General features: G+C 42.5%; 2 protein-coding genes across 3 annotated transcripts in view; both read right to left on the bottom strand.

Moving 5' to 3' along the window:
* Positions 1 to 242: 242 nt before the first annotated feature.
* On the bottom strand, positions 243 to 6,052 carry si:ch211-251b21.1 (PBP2_iGluR_non_NMDA_like domain-containing protein). The gene is made up of 10 exons (XM_026367449.1): positions 5,927 to 6,052; positions 5,689 to 5,764; positions 3,949 to 3,980; positions 3,521 to 3,700; positions 2,936 to 3,159; positions 2,540 to 2,637; positions 2,193 to 2,410; positions 1,788 to 2,007; positions 827 to 1,077; positions 243 to 747 (listed from the first exon to the last, which is right to left on the bottom strand). The coding sequence occupies exons 2-10, from the start codon at positions 5,750 to 5,752 to the stop codon at positions 649 to 651; spliced, it is 1,386 nt and encodes a 461-aa protein (XP_026223234.1). The 5' UTR covers positions 5,753 to 5,764; positions 5,927 to 6,052; the 3' UTR covers positions 243 to 648.
* A 1,841-nt stretch (positions 6,053 to 7,893) lies between these two features.
* plch2a (phospholipase C, eta 2a) overlaps positions 7,894 to 25,595 on the bottom strand; it is a 123,021-nt gene continuing 105,319 nt past the window's right edge. Inside the window, exons 11-23 of one of the 2 annotated variants that reach the window (XM_026367447.1) lie at positions 24,327 to 24,434; positions 22,573 to 22,728; positions 21,885 to 21,983; positions 21,490 to 21,590; positions 21,073 to 21,161; positions 20,774 to 20,956; positions 20,567 to 20,674; positions 20,184 to 20,308; positions 19,789 to 19,873; positions 18,833 to 18,979; positions 18,001 to 18,080; positions 14,062 to 14,425; positions 7,894 to 10,753 (exon numbers count right to left, since the gene is read on the bottom strand). In XM_026367447.1, coding sequence (XP_026223232.1) covers positions 9,081 to 10,753; positions 14,062 to 14,425; positions 18,001 to 18,080; positions 18,833 to 18,979; positions 19,789 to 19,873; positions 20,184 to 20,308; positions 20,567 to 20,674; positions 20,774 to 20,956; positions 21,073 to 21,161; positions 21,490 to 21,590; positions 21,885 to 21,983; positions 22,573 to 22,728; positions 24,327 to 24,434 — 3,318 coding nt within the window. In that variant the 3' untranslated portion in view covers positions 7,894 to 9,080. The remainder of the gene's footprint in view (positions 10,754 to 14,061; positions 14,426 to 18,000; positions 18,081 to 18,832; positions 18,980 to 19,788; positions 19,874 to 20,183; positions 20,309 to 20,566; positions 20,675 to 20,773; positions 20,957 to 21,072; positions 21,162 to 21,489; positions 21,591 to 21,884; positions 21,984 to 22,572; positions 22,729 to 24,326; positions 24,435 to 25,595) is intronic. The other variant, XM_026367448.1, reaches the window with a different exon arrangement.

Genomic DNA, 25,595 nt, shown 5'->3' with positions numbered 1-25,595 from the left:
TAAAAATGAATCTAGGATATTAAATCTCCTGCTGATATATAAAGTTGCATTTTGAAGGTGGAGTAATAGAATCATTTTTCATTTAGTTAGTGACGACTCTGCAGATTAATTTCATAAGCAGCATTACACATACAGTAGTTCATTAAGAAATACTGAACAACTTTGAACATTTTGATAATGTTTTACACAACAAACTTCCCACCACAGATAATACAATATGTTATCTACTGTGAAACGAGACATCACTGGGGACATTTATTTATTTGAAAAACACAAACACATATAAACTGTAATAAAACTACCACAGCTGTGGGAGATGTACACGTGTTAGTCAAGACTAGGATGTGGATATCTCATAATATTCAATAATAATGAACAGTAAACAAATCAGAGTCATTAGTTTTTGCAGTTGAAGCACTAAGTCCCTTGTTTGATGCCTAATACACTGAACATGCTAGTTCACACTGTTCTACGTGGTCACCGAGCTTTTCTGGAACAGTACAAAACTCGCTAAAGCACACAATGCGTGGCTGTTTCTACAGAAACACAGAAAGCTACTACGTTTGATGGACTGGACAGAGGCTTCTCAGCTTATTCTCTTCTCTAGCTTCTCTATCTTATCAAAAGGTAACGTGTAAACTTTTTGCTTCAGGCTTTGCTTTTTTCCGAGCCGTCTTGCTCTGAACTCTCTCCTCCGCTGCCAAAACGCCGGTTCAGCTCTGACGTCAACACTGAGCAGCACGATTTCTGCAGAAGAAAAGAAAAGTAAGAGTAAAACTATGGTGTGGTGTGATCACGCCGTCTCGCTGTAATATGCTGTCCCCACCTTTCCATCCTTAGCTTGGTTGCGGGCCCTGGACAAGAGCTCCAGCAGGGCCAGGAGGAGCCCAACGCCAAGTCCCAGGCCAAGGAGGAGGAAGAGGCCCCGCACGTCATGGGGCTGCAGGGCCTGGGAGGTGTGGTTGGAGTGGTCGCGCACGCAGCTGCTGGCCCACCACTTGTCCCGCAGGTACGTCAGCTCACCAGACTCACTGAGCTGGAGGATGGCTACGCTCAGGTTTTTGACCAGTGGGGAACCTGGTAGACAGAACAAAAAAGGGTGTTGGAGATCTCACTTCAAAAATCCAGATGTGTTTAGCCTGCTGCAGAGATTTGCTCCCATTGAGGTCTTCCACAACAAGCTGGGAAAAGGATTTATTCATGTGAGTATTATGTTAAACAATAAAAGGGAAAAAACACAAAGTACAGTAGGGTGCAAATCAGAAACCATGACAATCAGACCCAAACCTACCTGACTGCACGTTGCAATGTAAATATAACAAGTTTAAATGTGCATAGTTTGGCAAAATAAACATGCAGGTCTACAGTTTTTCTTTTCACTGTAGTTTTTTGTGTAATAGAGCTTCAGCTGCAAAAAAGTCAGAAGCCCCCCCACTCTGAATCAAAAAACTGAAAGCGAGAGGGCTTCAGGAACTGTTAGATGACCCCTTACAGGTAAAGGGTTAGAACACCCTTTACCTGTGAATTTATTTAAATTGATGCAGTAACTATCTCAACAGTCTGCACATAAGAAAATAAAATAAAAGCCAAAGTGCATCACAAATAAAAAATGGTGCCCTGTCTTCCATATAGTGGCTGGTTAATGTAGTGGTAACATCACCCCCAGCCGTGGCCTACCTCCAGTAGGGGTCCTTAGGCAAGGCCTTGGATAAAAGCGTCTGCTAAATGACTGAATGTAAAATTAAATATAATGCCTTCCCAGAAAAACAAAGCTCCAAATTACTCACCCAAGGTTGCTGCGATGGAGTAGGCTCTCATACTAGTGACTTCCTGTGAACGGGTGATTTCACAGTAGCGAGCCACGGCCAAGTCCAAGGATGCAGCTTCACCGATGAAGGCAAAGTTTCCCTCCTGTGTGCGACGAATGCCCTCTGCCACGTTGGACACGTAGCTCTTCTTACGCTCCATGTGCTGGTAGATCCGTCGGTGCACAGGGTTGTTGGAATTCTAGAGGAGAAAAAAAAACAAAAAACATCCAGGTATGTGCTCTACAGAGCACCCTCTATCTGAGGGTGGAAGATATCAGCAACAGTCAGTTCAACAGTTATTTACTGTACATTTATCTAAAACAATGAAGTGCCATGAGTCAGACAGGGGATATTGGACAATTAGAAAACAGCTACTTCACAAACCTTAAAGAAAAGCATGGTGGAAGCAGATTCAACTGTGCCATAATCAATCACGTCTTGGTTGGCCAGTTCTTCAAACGTAGTGATGGAGACATGTTTGTTGTTGGAGTGAAGCATGGAGTTGATGTTGCCAAAGTAGCATGCCAGCAACATCACAGCAAACAGCCACCAGATGGCGCTGACTACACGTCCAGACAAAGCTTTAGGGTGAGGGCCAGCACCTGAGGGGACAAAGACACTGAAATGGCTGCAGCTTGTCTGTTAAGCCACTCCTTTTTAACCAAACACATCGCTATAATGCTGGTTGAATTTAATTAATTTAAAATTTAAATCATATCATAATAAAATACCTTGCAGAGTGAGCGCTCCTGTGATGTACCAGAAGCTGTGCAGCAGAGTGAAGTTGTGCACCTCTGTGTCTGGTTCAGCCCATTCCGTGGGACTGATCCTGCAGAAAAATAAAAGTTCTCGTTATTACAATGTTAATGCAGCTGGATTAATACAGTATATAAACAGAGTTATGGAGCTTGTGGAATCACTGGCAGGGAATTAAAGGCCTCTGCCCAGACCACATAATCATCTACATGCGTTACTTTAACTTCTGCAAAACAATGAGTTTGAATTTAATTATTCTGGGAATGTGCAGAAGATGTGTTGCCCTCAATATTTCTCATTTCTCACCTGTCAGCCTCTGACTCTAATAGGAGACACCAGATTAACCAGCCCACACTGAAGTTTGCACTTACCTGCCCACCAGGAATATGCAGAGACCAGTTAGCAGGAATGCGATGAGAATGCCAACCCACATTTCAGTGGAGAAGGGAGACAGCGGGCTGAAGGTGCTCTCCTCAGTGGCCAAGTCTTTGCGCAGGATGAAGCCAATTCCTGTTTGCATGAAGGGAGTTGTCATATCCACAAACTGCTCTCTGACCGCAGTGAGGGTGAGTGGGGCCACAGCCAGATCAGCCTCCTGATGGACGGTATAACCACACAACACCATACATTAAAAACCAGACACAGGCTGTTTTGGGTAGGCAGAATGGGTTTTTAGGGACTTGTGAGAATGTTTTGTTCTTTGCATTACAGCATTCAGAATTCTGTGTGCAATGTGTTTTAAAGTGTTTTTAAAAATCAAAAAAGTAGCTGAGGAAATTTTGTCAAAGTTAAAACAGAAGTAAACGGGGAAGAAAGTCAAAAGTCTTTATACAGATCTAAGGATCTAATGTTTACCAATCTACTGCAGAGTTGCTTTAATGTTTTTAAGAATTTAAATTCTTAACATCCATATGACAACTTGTAATTTCAACCAAGTTTCACAATCTCTGACTGACCCCTCTGACAATCTCCCCAATCATCCCATTCCAGTTGCCGCTGGAGTCCATTACTCCATAGCGGTTGTCCTTCACCAGGTGCAGTTTGTACTTGAAGCCCAGCTTCTTGGACAGTTCAGCGAGCAGATCAATGCAGTAGCCCTCCAGCTCAGAGCCTCTGCTCATGGCATACGGGTCATCCTGAGGAAACATAACAAACAACCTCATTTATGGAATGAAGCAGCATCACATGAAGAAAAAGAGGGAACTGATCAAATTGCTAAAATTTGTCTTACATTGGTGCAAAAAAGGTCTAATTGTCTTTATTACTGATATAAACTAACTAAACAAAGATCGTCTGGGTAATGAACCAACACTTTCACAGCTGCTCTATAAAGCTGCTGCCACCTTGGCGTTCTAGCCGAAAAAGTGGCACAAAGACACAATACCTTTATAGTGGTGATGGATAACTCCTTGGCATCTAGAATGGAAAGAAAAACAAGCACCACAATCAAGCAAGTGTCAGCACACAGATTAGAAGATTTAGTCTAAGCCAGTTCTTTGGATAACTAGTTTGGTTTCATGTCTACAAGCTTATGTGCTAAGAAGCTTTGGAAAACATAAAGCATTTTGTTGCTTTGAGGCCCCTTCATGTGCTTTTCTCACAGTGAGTGCAGCAAATAAACCAAACTGCCATCGAAGGACAATGACAGTCTTGTTGTCGGCTGTTTTTCAGGAGACCTGAGAAAGGGCTCCACACTGAGGGACAGTGCAAGGTAATGGGGCCCTGGTAGGGGGATCAAAGTGGGAACCCGTCCTTAAGATCGTGTTTCACTGTTGTTTTTCAACCCCCCCTCCACTAGTAGGGGGTGAAGCACCCACCCCCTGTCTGACATTACCCATGACACTTGGAGTTGTTTTCCTTCTGCTGTTAACTGTGACCAATGGCATTGCAGCTTGTCCGGTAGGACCTAACATGCCCTGCCAGGGTTGGTCAGAGAAAAGCGGGGGGATAAGCGGAGGTGCCAGGGGTGCAAGTTCTTCATAACTGCATGCAATAACAAAAAGCTGGCACAGTTGGGTCATATAAAACCCATGACTCCCCATCAACCTCCTCTAGAGAAGATGGCAGGACCTACAATTTGCGGAGATGCCTGTCACTTCACTGCTTGCCTGCAGAGTCCCCCCCCCCCCACACGGTTAATTGATTTATCACAGTGCTTTCTGCACCACAGCAAGGCGTAGCCCCTCCACTGGTGAGAAATGGGATGGTTCCACAGTGGATGGTGCCCCCTGTGTGCTTTGATGGGACTCCAGCAGTCCAGCAGGGCCAACAGGGAAAGAGTCAAGTGTGAGAAATGGTTTGGGAGCGTGACCTTGTCTCATAGGTCAGCCAGAGCTCGCTGGCACAGAGCCGAGCCTTAACTCTACAGACAGTTTGCAGAGCTAGGGCTGCTCTGGGGGAGGAAATGATCTCATTGGCCAAGACACATCTTAATTCACAGAGTCTTAATTCAAGCAGAATGGAAAAATATTCTACAACAACAGAAGTTGGTCAGAAGTATGAATTAAAGTCAGAATACAAAGAAGGACTGTGCAGCCCCGCTTTCCCAATAGATGGGAGGCATCTCCACCCTCTCAAAAAAAAAAAAGAGAAACAAAACAAAACAGAACAAAATGTTCCAACACTGTCATCAGACAATAACATTTAACTTGATTCTAAAAAACCATAATACTTTCCAATTCTGACTGAAGGTAGTTACTGATCAACCCAATCACAGTGGGGAGCCTTTAAGTCTTTATTTTACCAATTACAGCCCAAGGCGGCAACAACAGTGCTGCAACTTAAGATTATGTCACAGCACTTTCAAATCTATTTAAATGTATTGGCATATAAAATAAAAATATAATAATAATAATCTTTCCACACTTCATGCAACAAAACTCCAGAGATCCTTCATCAACAGAGCAAAAGTTATATTTTGAATGATGAGACAATGATGTAATAACTGACTGTAAATAAATGTTTGAGAGTGTTTTTTTATATTATAACTACAGTTTGATTTGTCTTCTTGGGGACAGCACAGAAAAATCCCAGTTAGAATCTAAGCTGGCTAAATTCTCTCTTCATGGCCTGACTTGAGACTGGAACAAACCTATAGACTCATATAAACTGCTTCCTTCCTTACCTGCAGTGACGACCCAAACAGTCAGAGCTGCCACATAGAAGACCAGAGTCATGCAGCCTTTCATGTTGTAACAACGCTGTAAATGACATTTAAACATGATTGTTTCATGTTCATCTACTCAACAACATTTACAGTAACGTCAGGGATTCTACTAAACAATACTCAAAGTGCAGAGTTTTGGAACTAGTAGAAAATTACTGGATTAAAAACATGTTCTATAGAACAGAAGTTTTCTTACCTCAGTTCTGTGTGAAGCAAAACTTTGACTAATGTGAAGGACAACTTTAGAAAAATGAGTAAGAAATTCACAACAACGATTTAAGTGACCAGTGGGAAGGGTTATGTGCAGCACAATGGAGCGGGGTGTTTATATGAGGGAGTACAGGGAGGGAGGAGGTTGGACTTGAAAGGGAGAATAAACCCACGATTGTTGAGCAGAAGTCTGAAATCTCAACACAGCTCTGAGTATTTATTTTATTTTTTACATTTATTATTATCGTGTTCAGGTTTTTATGAATGATGTAGATTTTGAAGCAAGTCCTGGTTTTATTCCTTTCATTATTTGAAGTGATACCAAGAAACATCACTAACTGGATTCATTGCAATGAGATTTACTATCGTTTTATTCTCATTCAGGACGTGTTGGGGGTCAGTTGGCCTGTTTGTAGCCTACAACTTCCAGACTGAAGTGTAAACACCAGTTATATAACTTATTTTTTACAGTTACACAACAGGATGTATAAAAAAAATAAAAAACGGTGGATGGAGGTCAAAAGTTTGGCGTTGGAGGAAGGGGGATGGGGTGCAATACATGTGGAGGTCCCAGAGATCCAGAGGAAGGAATTTTATCCCCTCTTGAATAACCAGAGGGCCTCCTCAGGGTTAGCCTAACCCACACATTACAACACCTACAGAAATCCATGTGTTAGACGTAGTGCTTATAGATTCTGATTCTTAATCCTCGAAAACAAGCCTTCAAACCAAAGTAATTTATCTGCACAAAACCTTCAAAAGCAGGCAGTGATTCCATCTAGAGAGGAGGGTCTGCATTCATGCTTTGAGACAAAAACATTCCCCCAGGCTTGAAGTACTAGACGGCTTCGGGGTTTCAGTTGAGAGGCCAAGCCGTGCCAAATTGTCTAGATAAATACGGCTTTAAAAGGGACTCGGTGGTTTTCTTGGAATCCTAATGAAGCTGTCTTTTGTGTTTATGTGCTGGCTGGAGCAGCGTCTGTGACGCTAAAATGAGCATGTTGCGCTTCACAAAGCCGTACAGAGCTGAAGAAGAGGCCTGGCAATGTCAGAGCGCTCGCAAGAGGTGGCTGTCAGCTTTGGAAACCACAGATTTGACAATGGACCAACCTTTGACTGACAAATCAGTATCCCGAGAAAACTGGGAGGGGCGGGACAGATTCTTCAATCTGAAGACGAAAAGTTTGGGTTTCAAGCACTTTAGGGTAAGATTTTTAAATTTAGTGTAAATTTGACCCAGTTATTGTCCACATCAAACTGTTTATTTCAGAAATCATCAGTACGGCAGACGGACGAGCTCGAGAGTCTTGGATGAAGTTTCACCTTTCACCCAAAAGGCTTCATCAGTTCTGACAGACTAGATGGGATCCTGTTTTAATCTAATAGCATGACGATTGAGACACGTGTTCCAGAGGTTGTCAAAAGAAGCTCATCATGAACAAAAGAAGGTTTGAGTGAATCCATCATGACTGTTATCAGGTTATGATTTATAGTTCCAGAGAATACAGTTTTGAAGAAGTTCAAAGAAGAATGAACTTCTTAAGGAAACACATGGACTTTTATTCAAAATACATTATTGCTTTCTACAGTTTAAGATAATGTAGTGCAAGTAGTGAAAATCCAGCCCCCTAAAAATCTGGGTGGCAAGCCTTACTGAAAAGATGTTTTTCTCTCCTTCAACGACGGGCTGAGCTTGTCGTCTCTTGTGCGGCCTCAAGTATTTGTTCTGGACTGTTTTCCCTTCCTGCAGGGGGTCCGGGGTTTTTTTTTTTTTTCCTGCCAAAGAGGTTGAGAGAGGTGATGTCTGGTAAACACAGACCCAGGCAGAGCCCATAATTAGAGTCGAAAGCAGACCCTGCCAGAACCGAGGCCAAATGCTTTTACATGTCAGCTTGTGTAAGGCTCCGTTTAACTGGTTTGTTAAGAGCTCGTCTTTGTTTCTGAACTTGAGACAGCTGCTGACACATTAGGCTCCAATGAAAGAAATGAGCTGTGACACTCAGTGATACTCATTTAAGATTTATTTTAAATATTGTCCCTAAAATGTCGCACAAAGAACTGGCATGGCAGTGCAAACAATACAGCAGGTCGACAAATAAACGTGCTTCTAAACAGATCGTTTTGTTTTAGTAGAACGAGGGTTTCTGACACGATGCTCTCGTGAAAACCATCAGACGATCCAAAGAAGGTTGGAACTCATTTAAAAGGGAGAAGTCTTAAAATAAACCTCAGCCTTGGGAGACACATTACAGTGCATATAAGACATGCAGTGAACTAAAAAGGGCTAAACTCAGTATGGAGTATCTACCACTGCTCCTAAGTCGAAGATCTCAGTGCTGTGACATGCTGCAGATCAGTAGGGCTAGCACAATATTGGCAGCTTGGTCAAATTACAATGTTACCACTACACAAATATTACAAATTAGGACCTTTAATCCTGCATTGAAGGAACAGTTTTTCATTTTTTAAGCGAAGACACGAGACAAGTCTCAGCTTTTAGCATCAAACTGAACATTATCTTCAATATGATACCATGCCATCATCATCATCATCATCAATATTGCTAGTGGATGGGTTGGCTGATAATAACACTCTGACATAAAGTCTGAAAATCTAATTTTCAACTCAGTTAAAATATATAATTACAATTCAAGTAAATAAAAAAAAAAGAATGGAACATTTCAAATCCTGTTCTCTAGTTGTGATCTATCGCTACTGAATGCTCATGTAAAATAAAAAAAAACTCAAACATGAGAGTAGATCACAGTCAACATAAACAACCATATAAAAACTCTGTATTTTTCACTAAATACATTCTGGCATATATCTAACAGTTGGTGCAAACAGATGACAGAGCTGGAATAGTTGGACTTCCATTAGCTTCAAGACAATGTTTTCTGAATGCTCGGGTTAAAAATGGATCTCGCACAACAAATTGTTCACAGTTCACTAATTCAGTAGATCATTTGTCTGGGACATGTTCAGATAATCTGCATTATGAGCCAAATTTCTGTGAGATGTTCTGCAATCTGCAGATAAGCAATTATATCAAAAAAGACTTCTATTTTTGAAAAGCTGGACTGGATTCCAAACAAGTCTCTAGCTGTGTGTCTCACACTCAGTTCCAAGTCAGCCAGTTCTTAGAGCTTGAGCATGAAAAAGACTTCACTGTTTTCGGGGTCTGGGGATGTCTGGGACTGTCTGGGAGAGGGGGATCCAATGGGGGAGAGCTGACTCAGCAAGTCCAGGCTGGTGCAGGGACTCTGGGCCACGCAACATGCCCCCTCGGGGTTCCCCCGCTCCTCAATGGGACTCGCACTACTTCCACTGCCAACACTACCAGTAAGGCTAAAGCTTGCACTTCTCCCCTGGATCAGGCCTTGGAGCCTCTGCCTTTCCTGGGCCTTCTTTGCCCTATTTGCAATGTAGCGCACCCTACTTTGGCTCCTTGAGGAGGTCCTTCTCACCAGCATCTCATCCACAGGTTCCTCTTGTGAGTCTCTAGGCCTGTTTTCTGGGGCGAAGTCGCTAGCAGTCAGGGGCTCTACATCAGTCAGCTTCCGTAGTTGCTCTGTGAGGTTGCTGACAGGCTGAGACTTCTGCGGACTGCCCCTGCGGAGCTGATCCCTGGTCGGCCTAATGATGAAGCTGCGGCTGATGCTGCGATACTTGCTGTCGAAGTTGCAGGAAATGTCATCAGAGGTCAGATCCCCAAGGCTTTTGGAGATGGAAGATATAGCTGCTGTTGTGGCTGCTGCTGGAGAGGATGGCCCAGAGGATGGCCTGTTGGCGGAGGACTGCTTGAGCCCTTCCATGTAGAGGCGGTTCCAGGTATGCCTCCTTTGAGTTAGTCTGCCGGGTGAGTCCTCAGACGCTTCATGGGATGGCTGCAAGGGACGAGGCTTAAGTTCATCTTTAGAGCACTCACTTTGCTGAAGATTGGGGTTCGACTTGCTCTTGCTGACTCGCACAGCATCGTAGGAAACTAATGCAGAGCGACGGCAGCTGACCCAGGGGGGGTCGCAAGAGCTGCTGGCTGTGGGAAGGCTGGTGAGGCTTTTCCTGGCCAGGTTAGGCAGAGACAGATCGATGACAGTGTCGCTGGAAGAGATGCTAGAGGAGGAGGACATGCTGTCTCTGTGGCTGCGTGGCTCCAGCTTGCTCCAAAGGCGGTCATTCATGGTAGCATCCGTACAGACTTCTGGTACAGCTGACTGGGCCTGGCCTGCTGAGGCTGCAGCCATCCGAACATGGCCCTCGCTTTTTGCTCTTCTTACGGGTGCGTGCGATGCCAGATTACTAAACAGTGCTCTCCTGGCTGATACTGTCTGAGCTCCAGAGACTACAGGGGTTCCTGTAGACACTGCTGCAGCAGGAGGCTCTGCTCGGTGGTCAGACATCAACTCTTCTGTATTATTGTTGTTTTCTGACCGAGTGTCTCGGTGTTCTCTCTCCCTTGGTGTGTTCTCCAGGAAGGAATGAGTGCTTCTGTTGGCATGGGTGTCTTGACTGAAACATGATGGTACAGTCTTCTCAGTAGGAAGTGTTATAGTTCTGGAAGGGGTGGATGGTTTTTTTAGATCTCCGCTCACTTTGATAGGACTGTCCACCAACCCATTTGAAGGAACTGCCACTTGGGAATCTGCATTTATTGCTGTTGATGACGAGCCCAGTGGCGTAGATGAGGAGTGGTGAGAAGACAGACTCTCTTCTTGAGTGGAAACAGATTGGACAAAACGCGTGTTCTTGGCATCTTCAGAGTTTAGTGCAAGAGACTGAAGAGGGGAAGATGGTCTCTGTGCTGTGGAACAGTCTGTGGAGAGAGAAAGCAGCAGAGACATTCACCATTATTACCAATGTCCTCAGTGGTCGTTGAAAGCCTTCTGGCAGTAAAATGATAAGTGTTATTACCTCATTAACAAACTGTTTCTAGATGTCAGGCTAACTACACTCTGCTGTTCTGCAATGAGCTAAATTGAAAGCTCAAGCTACTGCTGCTACTAAATTCTTGCTCTATTCATGTGCTTCACAGTAGATGCATTTTAATGTGAAAACAGTTGACGTCTCCCTGCAGTGCCTACAGAGATAAAATTAAAGCAATTCTTGCACTTTTTCCTCCAGATGTGGGTTTGAAACATTTCAGGGGTAATTTCAATAATTTCACATTGAATAAAATCTGATATAAAAGAAAAGAAATGGTTGTGATTTGTGATTTTCTGTCCAAGAATAGGTTTCTACCCAACAGACCTCAAAGCTCTCACTGTGTTTTCAAATCTCAGAAATGGACAGCACAGAGATGTTATAACTGCAATTTGACATTATTGTTAAACCTATGAAAATAAGACTTCAATGTGACTGTGCTCACAGCTTCATGCACCCTAATAAGTGATGTGAACCGACAAGTCTGACGTGGTGCTCTCGTTGATTCCTCTGATGTCAATTTCAGTTAGTAAAGTTCCAGGAATATGTGTAAATGGAGAATATAGATTTCAAACCCAGCCAACCCCAAAGGGTGTGACAAACAGTACAGGTTGAGAGAGAGCAGGAGAGAGAGGCAGAGAGATCGATGGTTAAGTGAAGGTGGAGGTGAGCAGGATGTATTTGAAGATTGCATGCACTGGGCAGTTTACCTGGCTCCGGTCATCCCCTCAATTCTGCACTAGGAACAGAGAGCGTGCAAAAGGGACAGAAAGGAAAAGGGAGTTTAGCAAAACTGGAAAGAAGTGGGAAAGTTGAGGCAAGGAAACAGCTTATAGGACAGAAATCATCCTAACAAGACAAGTTATTGCAGCTTGATTCCAACATGACAGCATCGTTTTAAACTGAAAACAGAAACAAGAGCTGAGACAGAAGTTTCTCACGTGAATTTTAAACAAGTACTAGTATGTGCCAGGATCTTATGGTTAGCACATCAGCAGCACCCATCACACATTAAATCAGATAATGAGGCAAAGAAGGTTCACTAAAACCCTGCACTCATACTCAGTTCATACCCCACAAGATTCTTTCTGATAGTAAAACACTGATGGACATCACACGGCACACTGGAGAGAGTCTGTACAGAACAGCTGGAGCTCAGTATGAGCTGAACTCCTCTGCAATATGTGACATTGGTGTGTTTGTCAAAACTTGACTTCCATTCCTAATTAGTTGTTGTAGATCTACAGTGGCAAGAAAAAATATGTGAATTTCGTACTTTCGCACTCACTGATGAGTGTTTGTTGTGATCTTGGGGTCATTTTGACTGGCTGCCCACTTCTTGGTAGAGTAGCCACGGCCCCAAAGTGTCTCCATTTGTAGATTGTTTAACTGCAGACTGGTGAATTTCTAAAGTCGACATCATTTTGTAACCCTTTCCAGCTTCATGTAAATCAACAATTCTTGATCGTAGAGGCATGGCTCACATAAGCACTTTGTGACATGTGTTTAGAAAAGTGCTCTATAAATAAATTTATTATTATCATTATAAGCGATTCTTCTGGAGTTAGAGTGCTTTTTGTCAGTCGAAGTAGCTCTAGTCCAATCCTCCAAACTAATTTTCTTTTCTATTCCACTTCCACTAGCACTATAAAGGTTTAATGGTTCTTCTCAATAAAGACATTAAAGATTAGAATTTCTTTGGTGTCATTATTTTAGGCACATAATATTTGTTAATCCTCTCAAATCTCATGTTCTATGACAAGTTAATGCAGAAAACCACAAAATTCCAAAAGGTTCACTTACTTTTTATATACAGACACACACAAGCTGAAAACTAGACTAAAGTGTGTATTACTTGTCATTATGCAGTGAGGATATCAAAATATCACATCAAAACAACGTGAATAACTAAAATTACTTCTACCTCTAGTTTCTGTTAAAAACTTACCACTTGTCTCATCTGTCAAGCCGTTTGGACAGTTTAACGTCAAGTATTTTAAGGTAACAAGAAGTAAAATTAGAATCGATCAACAGATATTTGAATCCATGATATAGTTCAGAGGAAAACTGAAAAACATAAACTTGGATCAACCTAGAACTGAACTCTAGGTTCAGTGAGCACGAAAAATAAATAAGTTGGAAACTAGAAACAGGACGTCAAACTCAACCTACTTACAGGTTCACAGCAGAGGGAAAACTGACAACATACCCTACAAAACATTTAGCACATTACAAAAAAAACAAGTCTACAGTGTGTAAAAGACCCATTACAGCCACTACACAGCAGCTACTGGGTTGATTGCTAAGGCTGCCTCAGATACATCTTACCAGCAAAGAACATGGGGGACTTGTGGCGCAACTCTTCCATTTTCTGGGCAAATAGGGCATTCATCTCACGCTGCAGGGTGCCTACAGCCCTTTTGCGGCCGTCCAGAACAGAACGTGGAGGCAGCATTGGAGGTGATTCCAAGCTACTCGCACTGCCAAAACTGTCACAGCTGCTACTGTCACTGAGCCGGAGACCTTCATTTATGTTGCTGTTTGTAAATGTGGTAAGCACCGAGCCACAAACTGTGCCGTAGTTCAGGGGTGTTGTCTGTTGCCAACGGAGGTTGGTCCTGCAGTCTGGTGTGAGGCTCGGCGCTGGTGTTACAGTGTTGGGGAAGCGCCTACGAGGAACGCTGCAGGACCGGGCATTCCTCTGTGATGCGTCAGCCTGAGCTCGGATGTGCTGAACACCCAGAGTTTGCCTGGCTTTGGATTTGGGGAAGGGGAGAGGTCGGAGAAGTGCCTGGGGCGAGTACTGAAACTGGGCCTCCACACAGGGCTTAAGTTTGGGAAGAGACGGCTGTGAGTCTGGCTGGGCAGCTAGTGGCTGGGGCTTGGCTACTGGCTCTGGCTGAACTTGTCTCTTGGTTGATGAGGAGGGATTACTTCTCTCCTGTCCCTCCACATCTGCCATTTTGGACTTGCATCCCTGCCTTTTCTCAACCTGACCCTTTCTTTCGGCCTCTGGACTCTCCTTGGAGCCTATCACACATGTGATACAGTTGGAGGACATCCCCACCCTGCCTGAGCTGTTAAATGCAACGCGGGCAAACACCCCTGGCTTCATGTCCAACGGGTCATGAAAGCGGAGCCGACTGGCCCGTTTCAGCGGCTCACTCAGGGGTCGACGATGAGCAAAAATTGGGCTCTTACCTTTACCCTCCTCAGGGTGAAAAGCCCCATTGGTGTCAGGTCGATCCCAGGGCCCCAGTGAATCCCCATTGCGATGTTGTGGTGGTGTGGACTGGTGAGAGGTGGCAGCAGAGGCCTTGTCCCTGTCCTCAGACTCTCGCTCCTCACTAGCGCCCTCTGAACTGTAGTCTTTGGTGTCAATGGCAATCTCTGGGAAGCCCTTCTTGTTTTTGGGCTGGCCTTTGGTGGGTGCGCTGGCAGTACGGCGCAGAAGGTGGGCACCAAATGGATGTTTACGGCTGTGCTGTGCAGCAGCATGGCTGTCCAGGGAAGCCTGCTTTGGGTTTCTGTGAAACAGCCCTTTTATGCCGCTGGCTGCTTTGGCCTGACAAAAAAAAAAACAAAAAACTATAAAACATCAATGTCAAACACCATGTCTCTTCATAAACCAAAAGGAAAGGTTAGAGAAGAAAAGACTGCTCCACATATTATTATTTGCAATAAATGGGCAGTTTTTACACAGTGAGCATGCTAAAAAAGTAATAAATTAATTCAAACAATGACCACATTTACACAAGAAAAGTCCTGTAATAATCTATAAATGATCCCTCCGTCTTTAACAGGATCATTCAGCTAAATCCTTTGAATTCGACTTAAATTCAAAGTTCAGCTTGTTAGACATTTTGAGCACATGTGTATTTATATACAGCAGCTCCAGTCCCAGTTATTATTAGTCAAACCCATGCTTAGAGCCAAGTTAAACAGCCTGAGTCAGTGGTGCTTGGTGTCTATTCAACCAAATATAAAGACAGTAGCAGCCAATCCTGGACAACAAGGCCCACCGGTCTGCTTGTTTTCCAACTATCCCTGCAGTTACAGCTTCTGATTGGCTGAGCTCACGTGATTCAGGAAACCAGAAGCTGTAAATGCAGAAATAGGAGAAATCAAGCAAATAGTAAATTCTGGCACACCCTAGTGGAAAAGCCTTAAAAGTACACTAAGAATTGCTATAACTAAGACAAAGCAGTGATGGATTAAATGTAACAGACTAATAACTATGTTATTTTATGAAGGATGGTTTATTTTTCCTACATGCTAACTAACCATTAGAATCATGAAGAAGCATTTTCTTATTTCTTGTGTACAAGCAATTAAAAGAGTTGACTGAAAAGGTCATGTAATAAATCACAAGACTGTAATAAAGTGCAAAGACTCTTCCTGTGCCTTTACACTGGTCAACTTTTACAGTGATTGATGCAAAAATGATGACAATGGTGACAACATTCAGACACCGACACCAATGAAATTCATTTTGACATTCTGCTAAATGACATCAGATCACTCCACAGAAATGCCAAATCAAATGCAGCTTTAGTGAGGCAAGGCATCGTATTACATCAGCTACAACCTGGCATTACTCGTCATAAAAGGTTCAAAACAGGTGAAAGAAGTAGATCCAAATAACTGAGCAGTGTGGTGAATAGCTTACTGAACACCGTCACTATCAGGAGAAAAGCAGGAGAGACGAAAAAGAGACGAGGGTAAAAAAAAGATGCTGACTGAGATGACTTTGGTCTGAAATACTTTTTCCTTTAGAACAGTGCTGCAACATTTTGGGAAATACACTTCAGTCAGATGAACATCAGATCATTATTGTTATGATCATTATATCCTGTTCTTCTAGTACTGAGAGCCTGCTGGGCTCATTTAGCCTGGTTAAGATTAAGCAAGCAATCCCATGTTTGATGATTCTAAATGTATATGTTAGATCTCCATGTCTAGAACTATGCTGCTGCAGACTAGCTTCAGAAACATTTCCTAGCAAAAATACATTATGCATGCCATACTGCATGTCCTTAGCTGTGGTGGATGTTACCAGTTATACTCTATGACTGTGTGTAAGACATATAGAGGCCAGTATTGAAGTCTTGATGCAAGAATTTAATATATAAAATTACAAATCAGGCTCAATCTTTTGGGTACAGCTATCATCCCAATTCACATTTTATCTGTGTTAAGGGTAACACAGCAAATGGATATCTTCCAAAATGTCAGACTGTTCCAGCTAACTGCTCTTATCTCATGTGATGCTGTTACCACGGCACCAAGAAAAATATTTACTGTAAAGACATTTAAATTTGATCTCATTTTATCTAAGATCCATCTTTAAAAGTTATCTGATAAAAGCAACTGTCTGTGAAAATCTCTCTACAAAACAACAGCACAGATCAAATGAGAAGTAGGTGTCCTCAGTGTTCCAGGGTCTGGAATCGTATACCTCTGCAGTGCGGCACAGTTAACAGAAAGAGAGAAGTTACTGCAGCCCTGCAGGTTTCCTGACTCAAACCTCCTCTGTCCAGCTCTTGACGACATTGGATCTACTTGAGGGATTAATGAAGATGCAGGCAGTGTCAAGCCATCATAACTCATGTGAGGCATGAGTTGGCTTTGTGTTTTTTAATGCTTGCAGTTGGTTGACAAGAGGGGTGTGGGGCATGTGTGCGTGTGTGTGTGGGGGGGTGGGGGGGGGGGTAATCACTTAGGTGGCAAAAAGGGTGGTGCATGTGGCTCATGCAAGATGCCAACTGGGTCTCACTACACCTGAGTTTTGAGCGGCAGCTTCAGGACTCCTAAAAATTTCCTGCCTCTAAATGGAGCATTTGGAAAAAGAGGGGTCCACTGAAATCACAAAGAGACACAGGAAGAGAGTGAAAATCAGAGAGGGAGAGGATGAAAGAGAGAAGAATGGATGGGGTGGGGGAGAAAAAACACAACAGGAGGCAAAGAGCAACAGCTGAGAAAGAGGAAGTTCAAAGCAAGGACAATGAACCACAGAGTGATCATTTACAATATGGCTGAATGTGTTGAAAAGAGCCAAAGGGAGAGAAAATCAAAGCTTGTGTGATGTTCCAAGAACATTATTTTGAACACAGGCAATATAGCATGATATTCCTAAAAATACTGAATAAAAACTATCACAGCAGAAACTGTCTCAGCTGAAATTCCTGCTAAATTAAAAAGAAGTGTATTGTAATAGTATGAATGTGCTGTGTATAAATATAATGACTATCTGGCTAATGCTGGGTGAAGTCTGGCTCTCGATCAGTGCTCCTTTTGATGTTTGAGACATCGGACTGGGTTGAAGTGGGAAAGTCTTTCATGTCGTGCTGAACAGCGAAAGGAAACTGAAACTACTGACATGAAGTTGAAAATATCACTATATGTTATGATTTTCCATCACTGAAGCTAAAAGGTGGAAAAACAGGGATAAGACCCAGAAGTAAACTAGACTATGTGGAGAGTGTCTTTGAAAATACAGTATATGGAATACACAATAGGTAAACACAAAGTATTATTTACTACTATTTTAATATGCCGATGTGAGGATCAAGTCTTGGATCGTTTCTCCGCTGGTTGAATTATGACACTGCACAGTAAGTTTATCAATAATCAGGCAACAGTTTTGTCTGAGTTTACTTTTATAAGAACAGTTCCATTAAAAGCAGAAGTTAATATAGAACTCATTTAACAATGTTCATTGTTTTATTCCATTTTGGCAAAACAGCTGCAGGGCCGATAATGTCGAATGCGTTTAGTCAGTATTAAATATTTAAACTTCTTATGTTAACAGGTAAATGAAGTTCACACTTATAGTCTCAAACAACTGATCGACTGGTGGTTACTGAACAAATCCAAATGATTAAGTTTAACTATGTAGTTTTCTTTTGAGGATACTTACACAGTACTGATCTTTTTTGTGCTCTATTTTTGTGTGACTCTAGAGGAAAATCAATAAATCACCCAAAATACTTACTGAGCTCCAATTAACACAGATTCAAAACATATGAAAGTTTTCTACCAACAGTCTTAACACAGGTGGAGATGTTAATGTTCTGTAAATGTGTAAATCTCTAACTGTAGAGGAATTCGTTTTCAGCAGCATACGTCAGTAGTACCTACCTTACCAGTGATGTCATTCACAGCTACATGAACAAAGATGGACGCCTCCTCCATACCTTCCAAGTACACGTGTCGATAACCTGCAAACAAACCACATCAGAGACATAAGCAAGTGCAGGTAGAAATGGTTATACATAAATATTGTATGTGTGATATCAACCAGAATGGACTTAGACCCCCCCCCCCCCCCCCCCCATACCAGAACTGTTGGAAGCTCCAGTATAGAACAAAACTATTTAGGGTCTATACTACAACACTCTTGTATGCTTCTATCTAACAAACAGGTAATATCTGGATACAGTGATTAAACACAGTAGTGTCCTGTTGCTTCTGCTCTGTGGTCGAATTCACAACCCTTTATGCAGACGACACTCTGCTCTCTGTTTGCATTAATTCTAATGAATTAGTGCTGGTGCAAGTTATTGGAAGCTGTCCAGTGATTCTTAGAAGTTACCTAGAAGTTACCTGGGTATCTCTAGTAGGGATTAAATATTGGTATGTGATATTTTTACTTTGGATACAGACACATCTAAGCTAATCACATCCGATTGACTTATATCCACCTATTCTTAAGAAAAAGCAGGTTATTAGACTCATTTCAGTGTTTTCTGATATTCAAAGTGATAAATCTCAAATACTGTAAATCACATAAGTAAAACTTACTCTTACTTACCTCAATCTTATTTCTTATGGAAATTACTTCATTGGAATACAAGAAACCAAATGCTAAACAAGCCACACAGTTACCACAGTAACAATCTGTACAAAATAGGGGTAAGGTGGGGATCATCTATCAGCTCCATCAAAAAGCAGGTGCTTCACTATTTCTTACCTGGCATCATGCTATTGAAGGCGATGGTGCGCTGGCCGATGAAGTCCTGGCCGATGGGGTCATGATCCCACACGAGGAAACGCACCAGGGCCAGCTCCGGCATGTGAACCGTGAACACCAGAGTCTCTTCCCACATCGGGTTGAACCCTACGTGACCATCCAGAGAGACGACAAAGACGGGGGTGGATGAGGAAGGAGAGGGGTGAGTGGAGAACAGAAGAAGAGGGGGAAGTTAGAGAAAAACAAAAAAATGAGAAGAGGAAACATTGAAACGTAAAAGACAAATAATAAAAAAGGAGACAGAGATAAAACAAAATGAAAGATGGACACAGACCAGACAGTCCAGGACAGAACCAGAGAGCAAGCTCAGCACTCATTAATTATTCAGTGTGTGTGTGTGTGTGTGTGTGTGTGTGTGTGTGTGTGTGTGTGTGTGTGTGAGAGAGAGAGAGCTGACTGAGGTGCTGCTTGTGCACATCTTCAAGCTGAGCTCATCAATTATAGATCAGAATCCGCACTGACAGCTCACACACAAACAAGAAGAGTCACATTCAACCAAAGCAAAAATCACCACATACATACACGTGGAAGGTAAACCACAACAGACCACAACAGACCACAACAGACCACAACGGCCCCCAAATAAGCACTGGGTCATTGTATGTGACACAGTTCACAGGAAACAGTACAGAGGAGCAGTCAGTAATCAGACCATGAATCTTTATTAATGGGGTCTAAACTGGTCTAATCAATAATATAAATTCTCAGTTTTTAGGTTTAACCTGTGGGAAAGGTCATAATTCTACTCTGTGTTTATTATTGAGGACATAGTAGTGCATTCAGTTACGAGGCATTTTGGTCACCTTAATAAATTAATGAGGGCAGACATAATCATAAAGTATCAGAAGTTTCTAAATATAATTAAATCTGAATAAATCATCTCTGCATCGACTCACCATTATCATCCACCACTCTGGTCTGCTCCTTGTTGCAGTCCACTGGGAGGCCGATGATCTCCACCTCCACAAAGGGATCAATGATCTGACAGAAAAACATTACGTTACCAATCACATGCTCTCGTGTAACTTCTGGCACTTTTCAACGAGAATTTCAACAATCACGATGCATCATTTACTGTTTCTTTAAACAGTAAAGCTCCTCTAACAGAACAACTCTTACCGGTCCAACTCAACACCTCCAGACTTCACACAAGTCGCTTTAATAGACACTAAAGTCTTTGTCTGAGTTACCTTTTAAATTCCTCTGCATTCCTTGTGTGCTCATGTTTTTGCCTGTATGGTTATTTACTTTAATTATGTAGAAACCATTATACTTGTGTGTCCCACTGTACCTCTCCTCTGTCCCCCATCATAGAGTCTTTGGGTTTGGGCAGCTGTTGTCCACTGATAATCTTCACCACCAGCTGTTTCTTCATTTGACCAGGGAGTGGGTCCTCCAGGTTGGGGTTAAAGGCACCTACAACGGTTAGAAGGTAAGTATGGAATGTGTGATTCTTCAATTGCAAAATTAGGAAGTAAAATCCAGTGACAAAACAACTGTTTAGCTCATTACTGTCATCATATTCACAAGCCAACCAAGTCCTCATGTCTAACTGGAATTCATAGAAAGGCCTTTGCAACATTTTATGGACTTGAAAACACAAACTTTAAGCTCAAATATATCAAACATGTGTAATTGATTCATTTACTATGATGATGTGAATAAATGTCCGACCTTCACACATGCAGGCAGGCTTATGGACGTAGCCACAGTTGCCGTTGCTGTAGAACTTGGCTCTGTTGAGCTGCAGGACCCGGCCCTCCGACTGGTAATTGAGTGCAACTGAAATCAGAACCAGTTCAGCAGATTAATAGACATTGATCCTGAATGAACATTTGAAACCACTGATGCACCATACAGAAGGTTGGGTAAAGCTCATACCAAGCTGGCAGCCAGAGTTCCAGAAGGGCTGGGGGTTGAAGTTGGAGGAGTCCACGCGATAAGAAGAAGGGTAGATGCGGGAGAGCTGTCGCTGGTTGAAGTGGATGAAGGACGAAGCTTTCTGCTGCATCACCTGATGCGCTTTGGTCTCACTGAGCGACGACACCTGCCAGCTGCAGTTGGCTGCCAGGTACAACACAAAGGCATCTTAGAGGTTAGAAGGTTAGAAATACACCGAGTAAAGCTACGACACAGAAGCTGCTTTAGCAGCGAGTAAAGGTAACAACAGCACAGCTCACCTTGTGCCTCGATATCATAGAGACCCACAGACCGTGTATATTTCACCAGATCAGACAGAGCTCTGGATAACTTCATGGTCTTCTTCTTTCTATAGGGTCATAAAAGGTCAAAGGTTACAGGAGTAAACATATTCTGTATTTACAGTAAATGCTCAACTTTGGCCCCCACCTCTTTTGTTTGTAATTTGGCTAAATTCCATATTTTATTCTTTTCTGAAGTGAAGTCATTTGATTTACTCAGCTACTGTAGCTCTGAGGAAGTAAAACCCCCGTCTGACTGAGGCCACTCCTTTTAGTTCAAGTCTGGCTCTTCTCTTTTATCAATGCAGATTCTTTTTCTTTACCAAATACACATTTGGTGACTGAGATTCTTTTAAATTTAATCAAGAAAATATATAAGTTTATGAGTGTGTGTACCTGCTGTGGTGCAGGGGGGCACGGGAGGCACTACTTGTGCTCTCTTGGTCTGTATCTGTGTCCTCAAAGCTGGACGTCTTCTTTAGTTTGGACGTCTTTTTCTGCAGAACAAAGAGTTGCTGTATGAATTAGTGAGAAACAACAGATTATTGGTGACGGTTGTTGTGTTGGTAAAACTCAATTTGTAAATGTCACAGAGTCCTATATGGTTCAGAAAAGCTGCATCATAGGATGAAGGTATAAGACGTGTTTTCTTCTAAACTTAAAATGTGAGACAATCTGTGAAACATAACAGAACATTGGGTTTAACTGAAAGTCTGGAAACATCCCGTCCACACTATGTTCTAAAAACTGAAAAGAAAACCAGGAGGGAGGAGAGAAACCGAGAGTCCAACCTTGCGTTTAGAGAAGCTCCCTATGAAGGAACGGCTTGTTCGCTTGTTGCTGCTGGGATTCGCCTCGTCTGCTGTGTCTGTCCCGTCCTCACTTTTACCCTGACAGCAGAGGAAAAACTTATGAGAACACATTTCCTAGATTTGTTAACTGGGAATGAAAAGAAAATAATAGAAAACACGGCATCAGTTTTAGAATGAGCTGATTTGAATGAGTTTAAATATATTGTATTTTAATCTATATGTTCTGCCCATTGTTCTTTTGTTGCAGTGTAACAATGATGATAATTGTTGAAACTGAAGAAAATGTCTGAGCTCTGAAGATAAGATGTAATTTGATCTGATTTCACACTGAACTGATGGACGGGGAAATGGGTGCAGGATTTTAGAGGTGACAGATGAATGCGATTATCCAAATAATTGATTCATATTCAGTTCTATCTTCAGTTTGGAGTTTTGCTGCAGGGTTAAGTGTCTTTACAACAAATGGTTCGGGCAGAGGAGAGTGGTACTAATCCATTAGATCTGAACTGGCATCTGTCCAGTCAACATCTGTTTCTGTTTTTCTTTTTGTTTGCATTCATCTAAATAAAAGCACATGAGATATGAGATATGATGCACTTCCTCCAGTTGCTACAGAAAATACTGCAGCCTAGTGTTCATTCGGTCAGGTCTCTCCGTCTGTGTTCACCTTAGAACCACTTTTGTCTGTCGTCTTCCCAGCTGGAGGAAGAGCTGCGATGGTGAAGCTGTCTGGATCCTCTCTGTCTCGGATCTTGGACTCCTTCATCAGGTTGTCCAGCTTTTTCTTAGCCATATTCTCCACCTGCTTCCTGTTGGCTGATGTCTGGAGGAGGAACAGTTATAGAGAATGATGGTAATGACATATGATCGTCCATGATATGAGAGGTGGAGTAACTGAACAGGAGTCATGTGAGATATTTTACATGCACGCCCCGTGACTGAAGAGATTTCATAGTAGTAAGAAAAGTAGTAAATATCTGAGTGTAATAATTAGCTCAGACATAATTTCCAGTAAGTACTGCCCTTCAGTCACGATGGAAATAAATAATCTAGCTGAGCTGCCCTACAGTTAATACTTTGGATAATTGTTTCTTACCTCGATCCAATGAGACCAAGATCAACACACTAATAACAAAACATAATGCAGAATCTCAAAGTGCAAAATGAAGAAATACAGAAAGAAAAGTTTCCTCGAGCGGCTGATGAATGGACTCTGCAGCACTGTAAACACTTCTGATGTGTGAGGGTGATGGACAGTAACAGTGGTGCATGTTTTATACAGTCGAAGCAGGATAAATGACAAAGTCCCTGCTAACTCCCAATAACATGCAAACTCTCATTCAGCCACATGGTGGCAGCGTGTACCCATAAACCTCCTCACTCAGTATTTAGCAGCATGGACAGTTTAAGTTCAGACTGCTCAGTGCAGACGAGCCCAAGTTCAAAATATCGGATCAATCCTGTGCTTTAATTAATGAACACTGGGATCCAGTCAGTGCCACATGGACGCAGGTTTATCTACACTTTATGTGGAAGAACACCTGCAGCCTCAGTGCAGTACAGATTATTTTGTCAGTAATCTTCATTTGACTGCTAAGATTTGAACTAAACCTGTTGACTAGAACATGATTAAAACTATTTATCAAATAGTTACAAAAAAGGTAAAAAGGAAAAAGGAAAGAAATCTGACTTCTCCTCCCTCTCGCTCGCTCTACCGTTACGTTTGCTTTTCAGATATTAAACAACAGGTTTTTTTTATCTACATCATTCGTAAAGTTCATTCAACTGGGCCTGTTTGATGAACTTGATGATTAGTCCCAGATCACCTCCGCTCTCACAACTTGGAGACGATGCCACTGGAGGAATATGTTAATTTCTACTCATCTCTGGCATCACTTCCACAGATTTAACACTCATCCATGTGCATGTTTGAGTTCTTACACAACACAGGATAGAACATGTCAAGGGTTAAAAATGCCTCGTAAGCAAAGGGCTCAGTATTTTTGGTTTGGTCACTTTAAACATTCACAGGCAGGATGAGAGAAGATGGTTATGACTTGGTGACATTTCTGAGGTGGCTGAGGATGATATTTTTATACGATACCTTCCACTTTGAAAGAAGCAAGCAAAAGTTGAAGAGGAGAAAGGACAAACAGAAAGAGAGAAGAGCAGGAAATGAGAACGAAGAGCCACACCGAACGAGAGAGACAAAAACAAACAGCAGTGAAAGTCGTAGAGGAGATTAACGTGAGGAGCGGAGACACGGCAGGAGAAGAGAGCACTCCATCGCTGCTCGCTTTGAACATGAACCATAACCAACAGGAAATACGCACAATTCACATTTCCCCTGCTGGGCAGAGCCTGCATGTCACTGACAGACACAAGTGTTAAACATGGCGAAGGGTCAAACAGGGAACATACATCTCCGTTCATCAGCTTGCAGTCATCTTCCATCTCATCAGCGCTGTCCTCGTCCGACACGTCTCCCTCCTCTGCGTTCTCATCGATGTTTGCCGGCAGCTTCTTCCCCTGATGGAGAAAATAATCGTCAGTGAAACGGTGAAACATGTCAAAAGATTCAGTCACGTGGGGACATTCCTGGATGTTTAGGACGCTGAACATGACCTGTAATCGTAATATTCCTAATTCAAGTCAGCTCACTCATCTAGTTACTGCACTATGGCTACGTTACTGGTTAGGAGATGCTCTGTGTTTGTCAAGTGATTGGTTGTTATCACGCTATCTGGAAAATTTAGAGTCTCATTTATTTAATGAGGAAATGTTAGAGATTATATGGATTCATTCACTCAGCCTTTGCTGAAGCCTTTAATCCTTCTTTTCATAGTTCTATCTTTGGCTAGAAATCTCTCCAGAAAGCCAGAGCGACAAAGCCTCGCAGACAATTGAGTATCTGATACATGTAAGTTCATAGTGCCTTCTACACTTTCTATTATTCTCGGACAGGCTTCAGTGGGGAAGGAGAGGGCGATATGAGATTCGAGACGTTGGTACATGTTCTGATGTAACTGTCACTCGCTGAGACTCTGATGGCTTCTCAGTAATAAGTGAGTTTGTTCTGTGGTTAGAAATTCTTCTAGCTGCTCGTCTGCAGACAACAGTGAAACCGACGGTGAGGATGCACAACACGTGTTGCAGGGCAGTGGGAGCCAAAGTGCTGTATATCAGTGTTCCTCAGAGTGCTTACACTTGGTGCCATTACTAACAGTCTGCTGAGTGTACACACAGGTAGTGATGGTGGTGTAACAGCTGGCACAGCAGCACTTAGTGTGCCAGGTATTGGCAACATGCCTTCTGTTCACTGAAAGCATCTGGTGTCAATAAAGCCCCATTAACCTCAATACTGTTCCCTAACCTGCTAACAGAAGTGATCAACATGCTCCTGCCACTGTTGGTTAAAGCTGCATGTGAAACCAACTTGGCTTCATAATTTAGACGACATCCAGTGACCACGAGACGCTGTAACTATGATTACATTAAACTGAGACAGGTGCTGATGAAGTTTAGCAGTGAAAACGATGAAGCTGATGGGTTCCTCTACATAGATTTATATTTTACCATAAAGAGTGTTCTGTGCTGTTTTAATGTTTATTGGTGTTGAACTGTGGAACCTTGATACCAGAATAACCCTATAAGTGGCACAGTAATTCCCATTTGTTCCCATTGGACAAA

This window comes from Anabas testudineus, chromosome 7 (assembly GCF_900324465.2).
Source record: "Anabas testudineus chromosome 7, fAnaTes1.2, whole genome shotgun sequence".
Lineage (NCBI taxonomy): Eukaryota > Metazoa > Chordata > Actinopteri > Anabantiformes > Anabantidae > Anabas > Anabas testudineus.
This window is presented reverse-complemented; position numbering and strand designations above follow the sequence as displayed.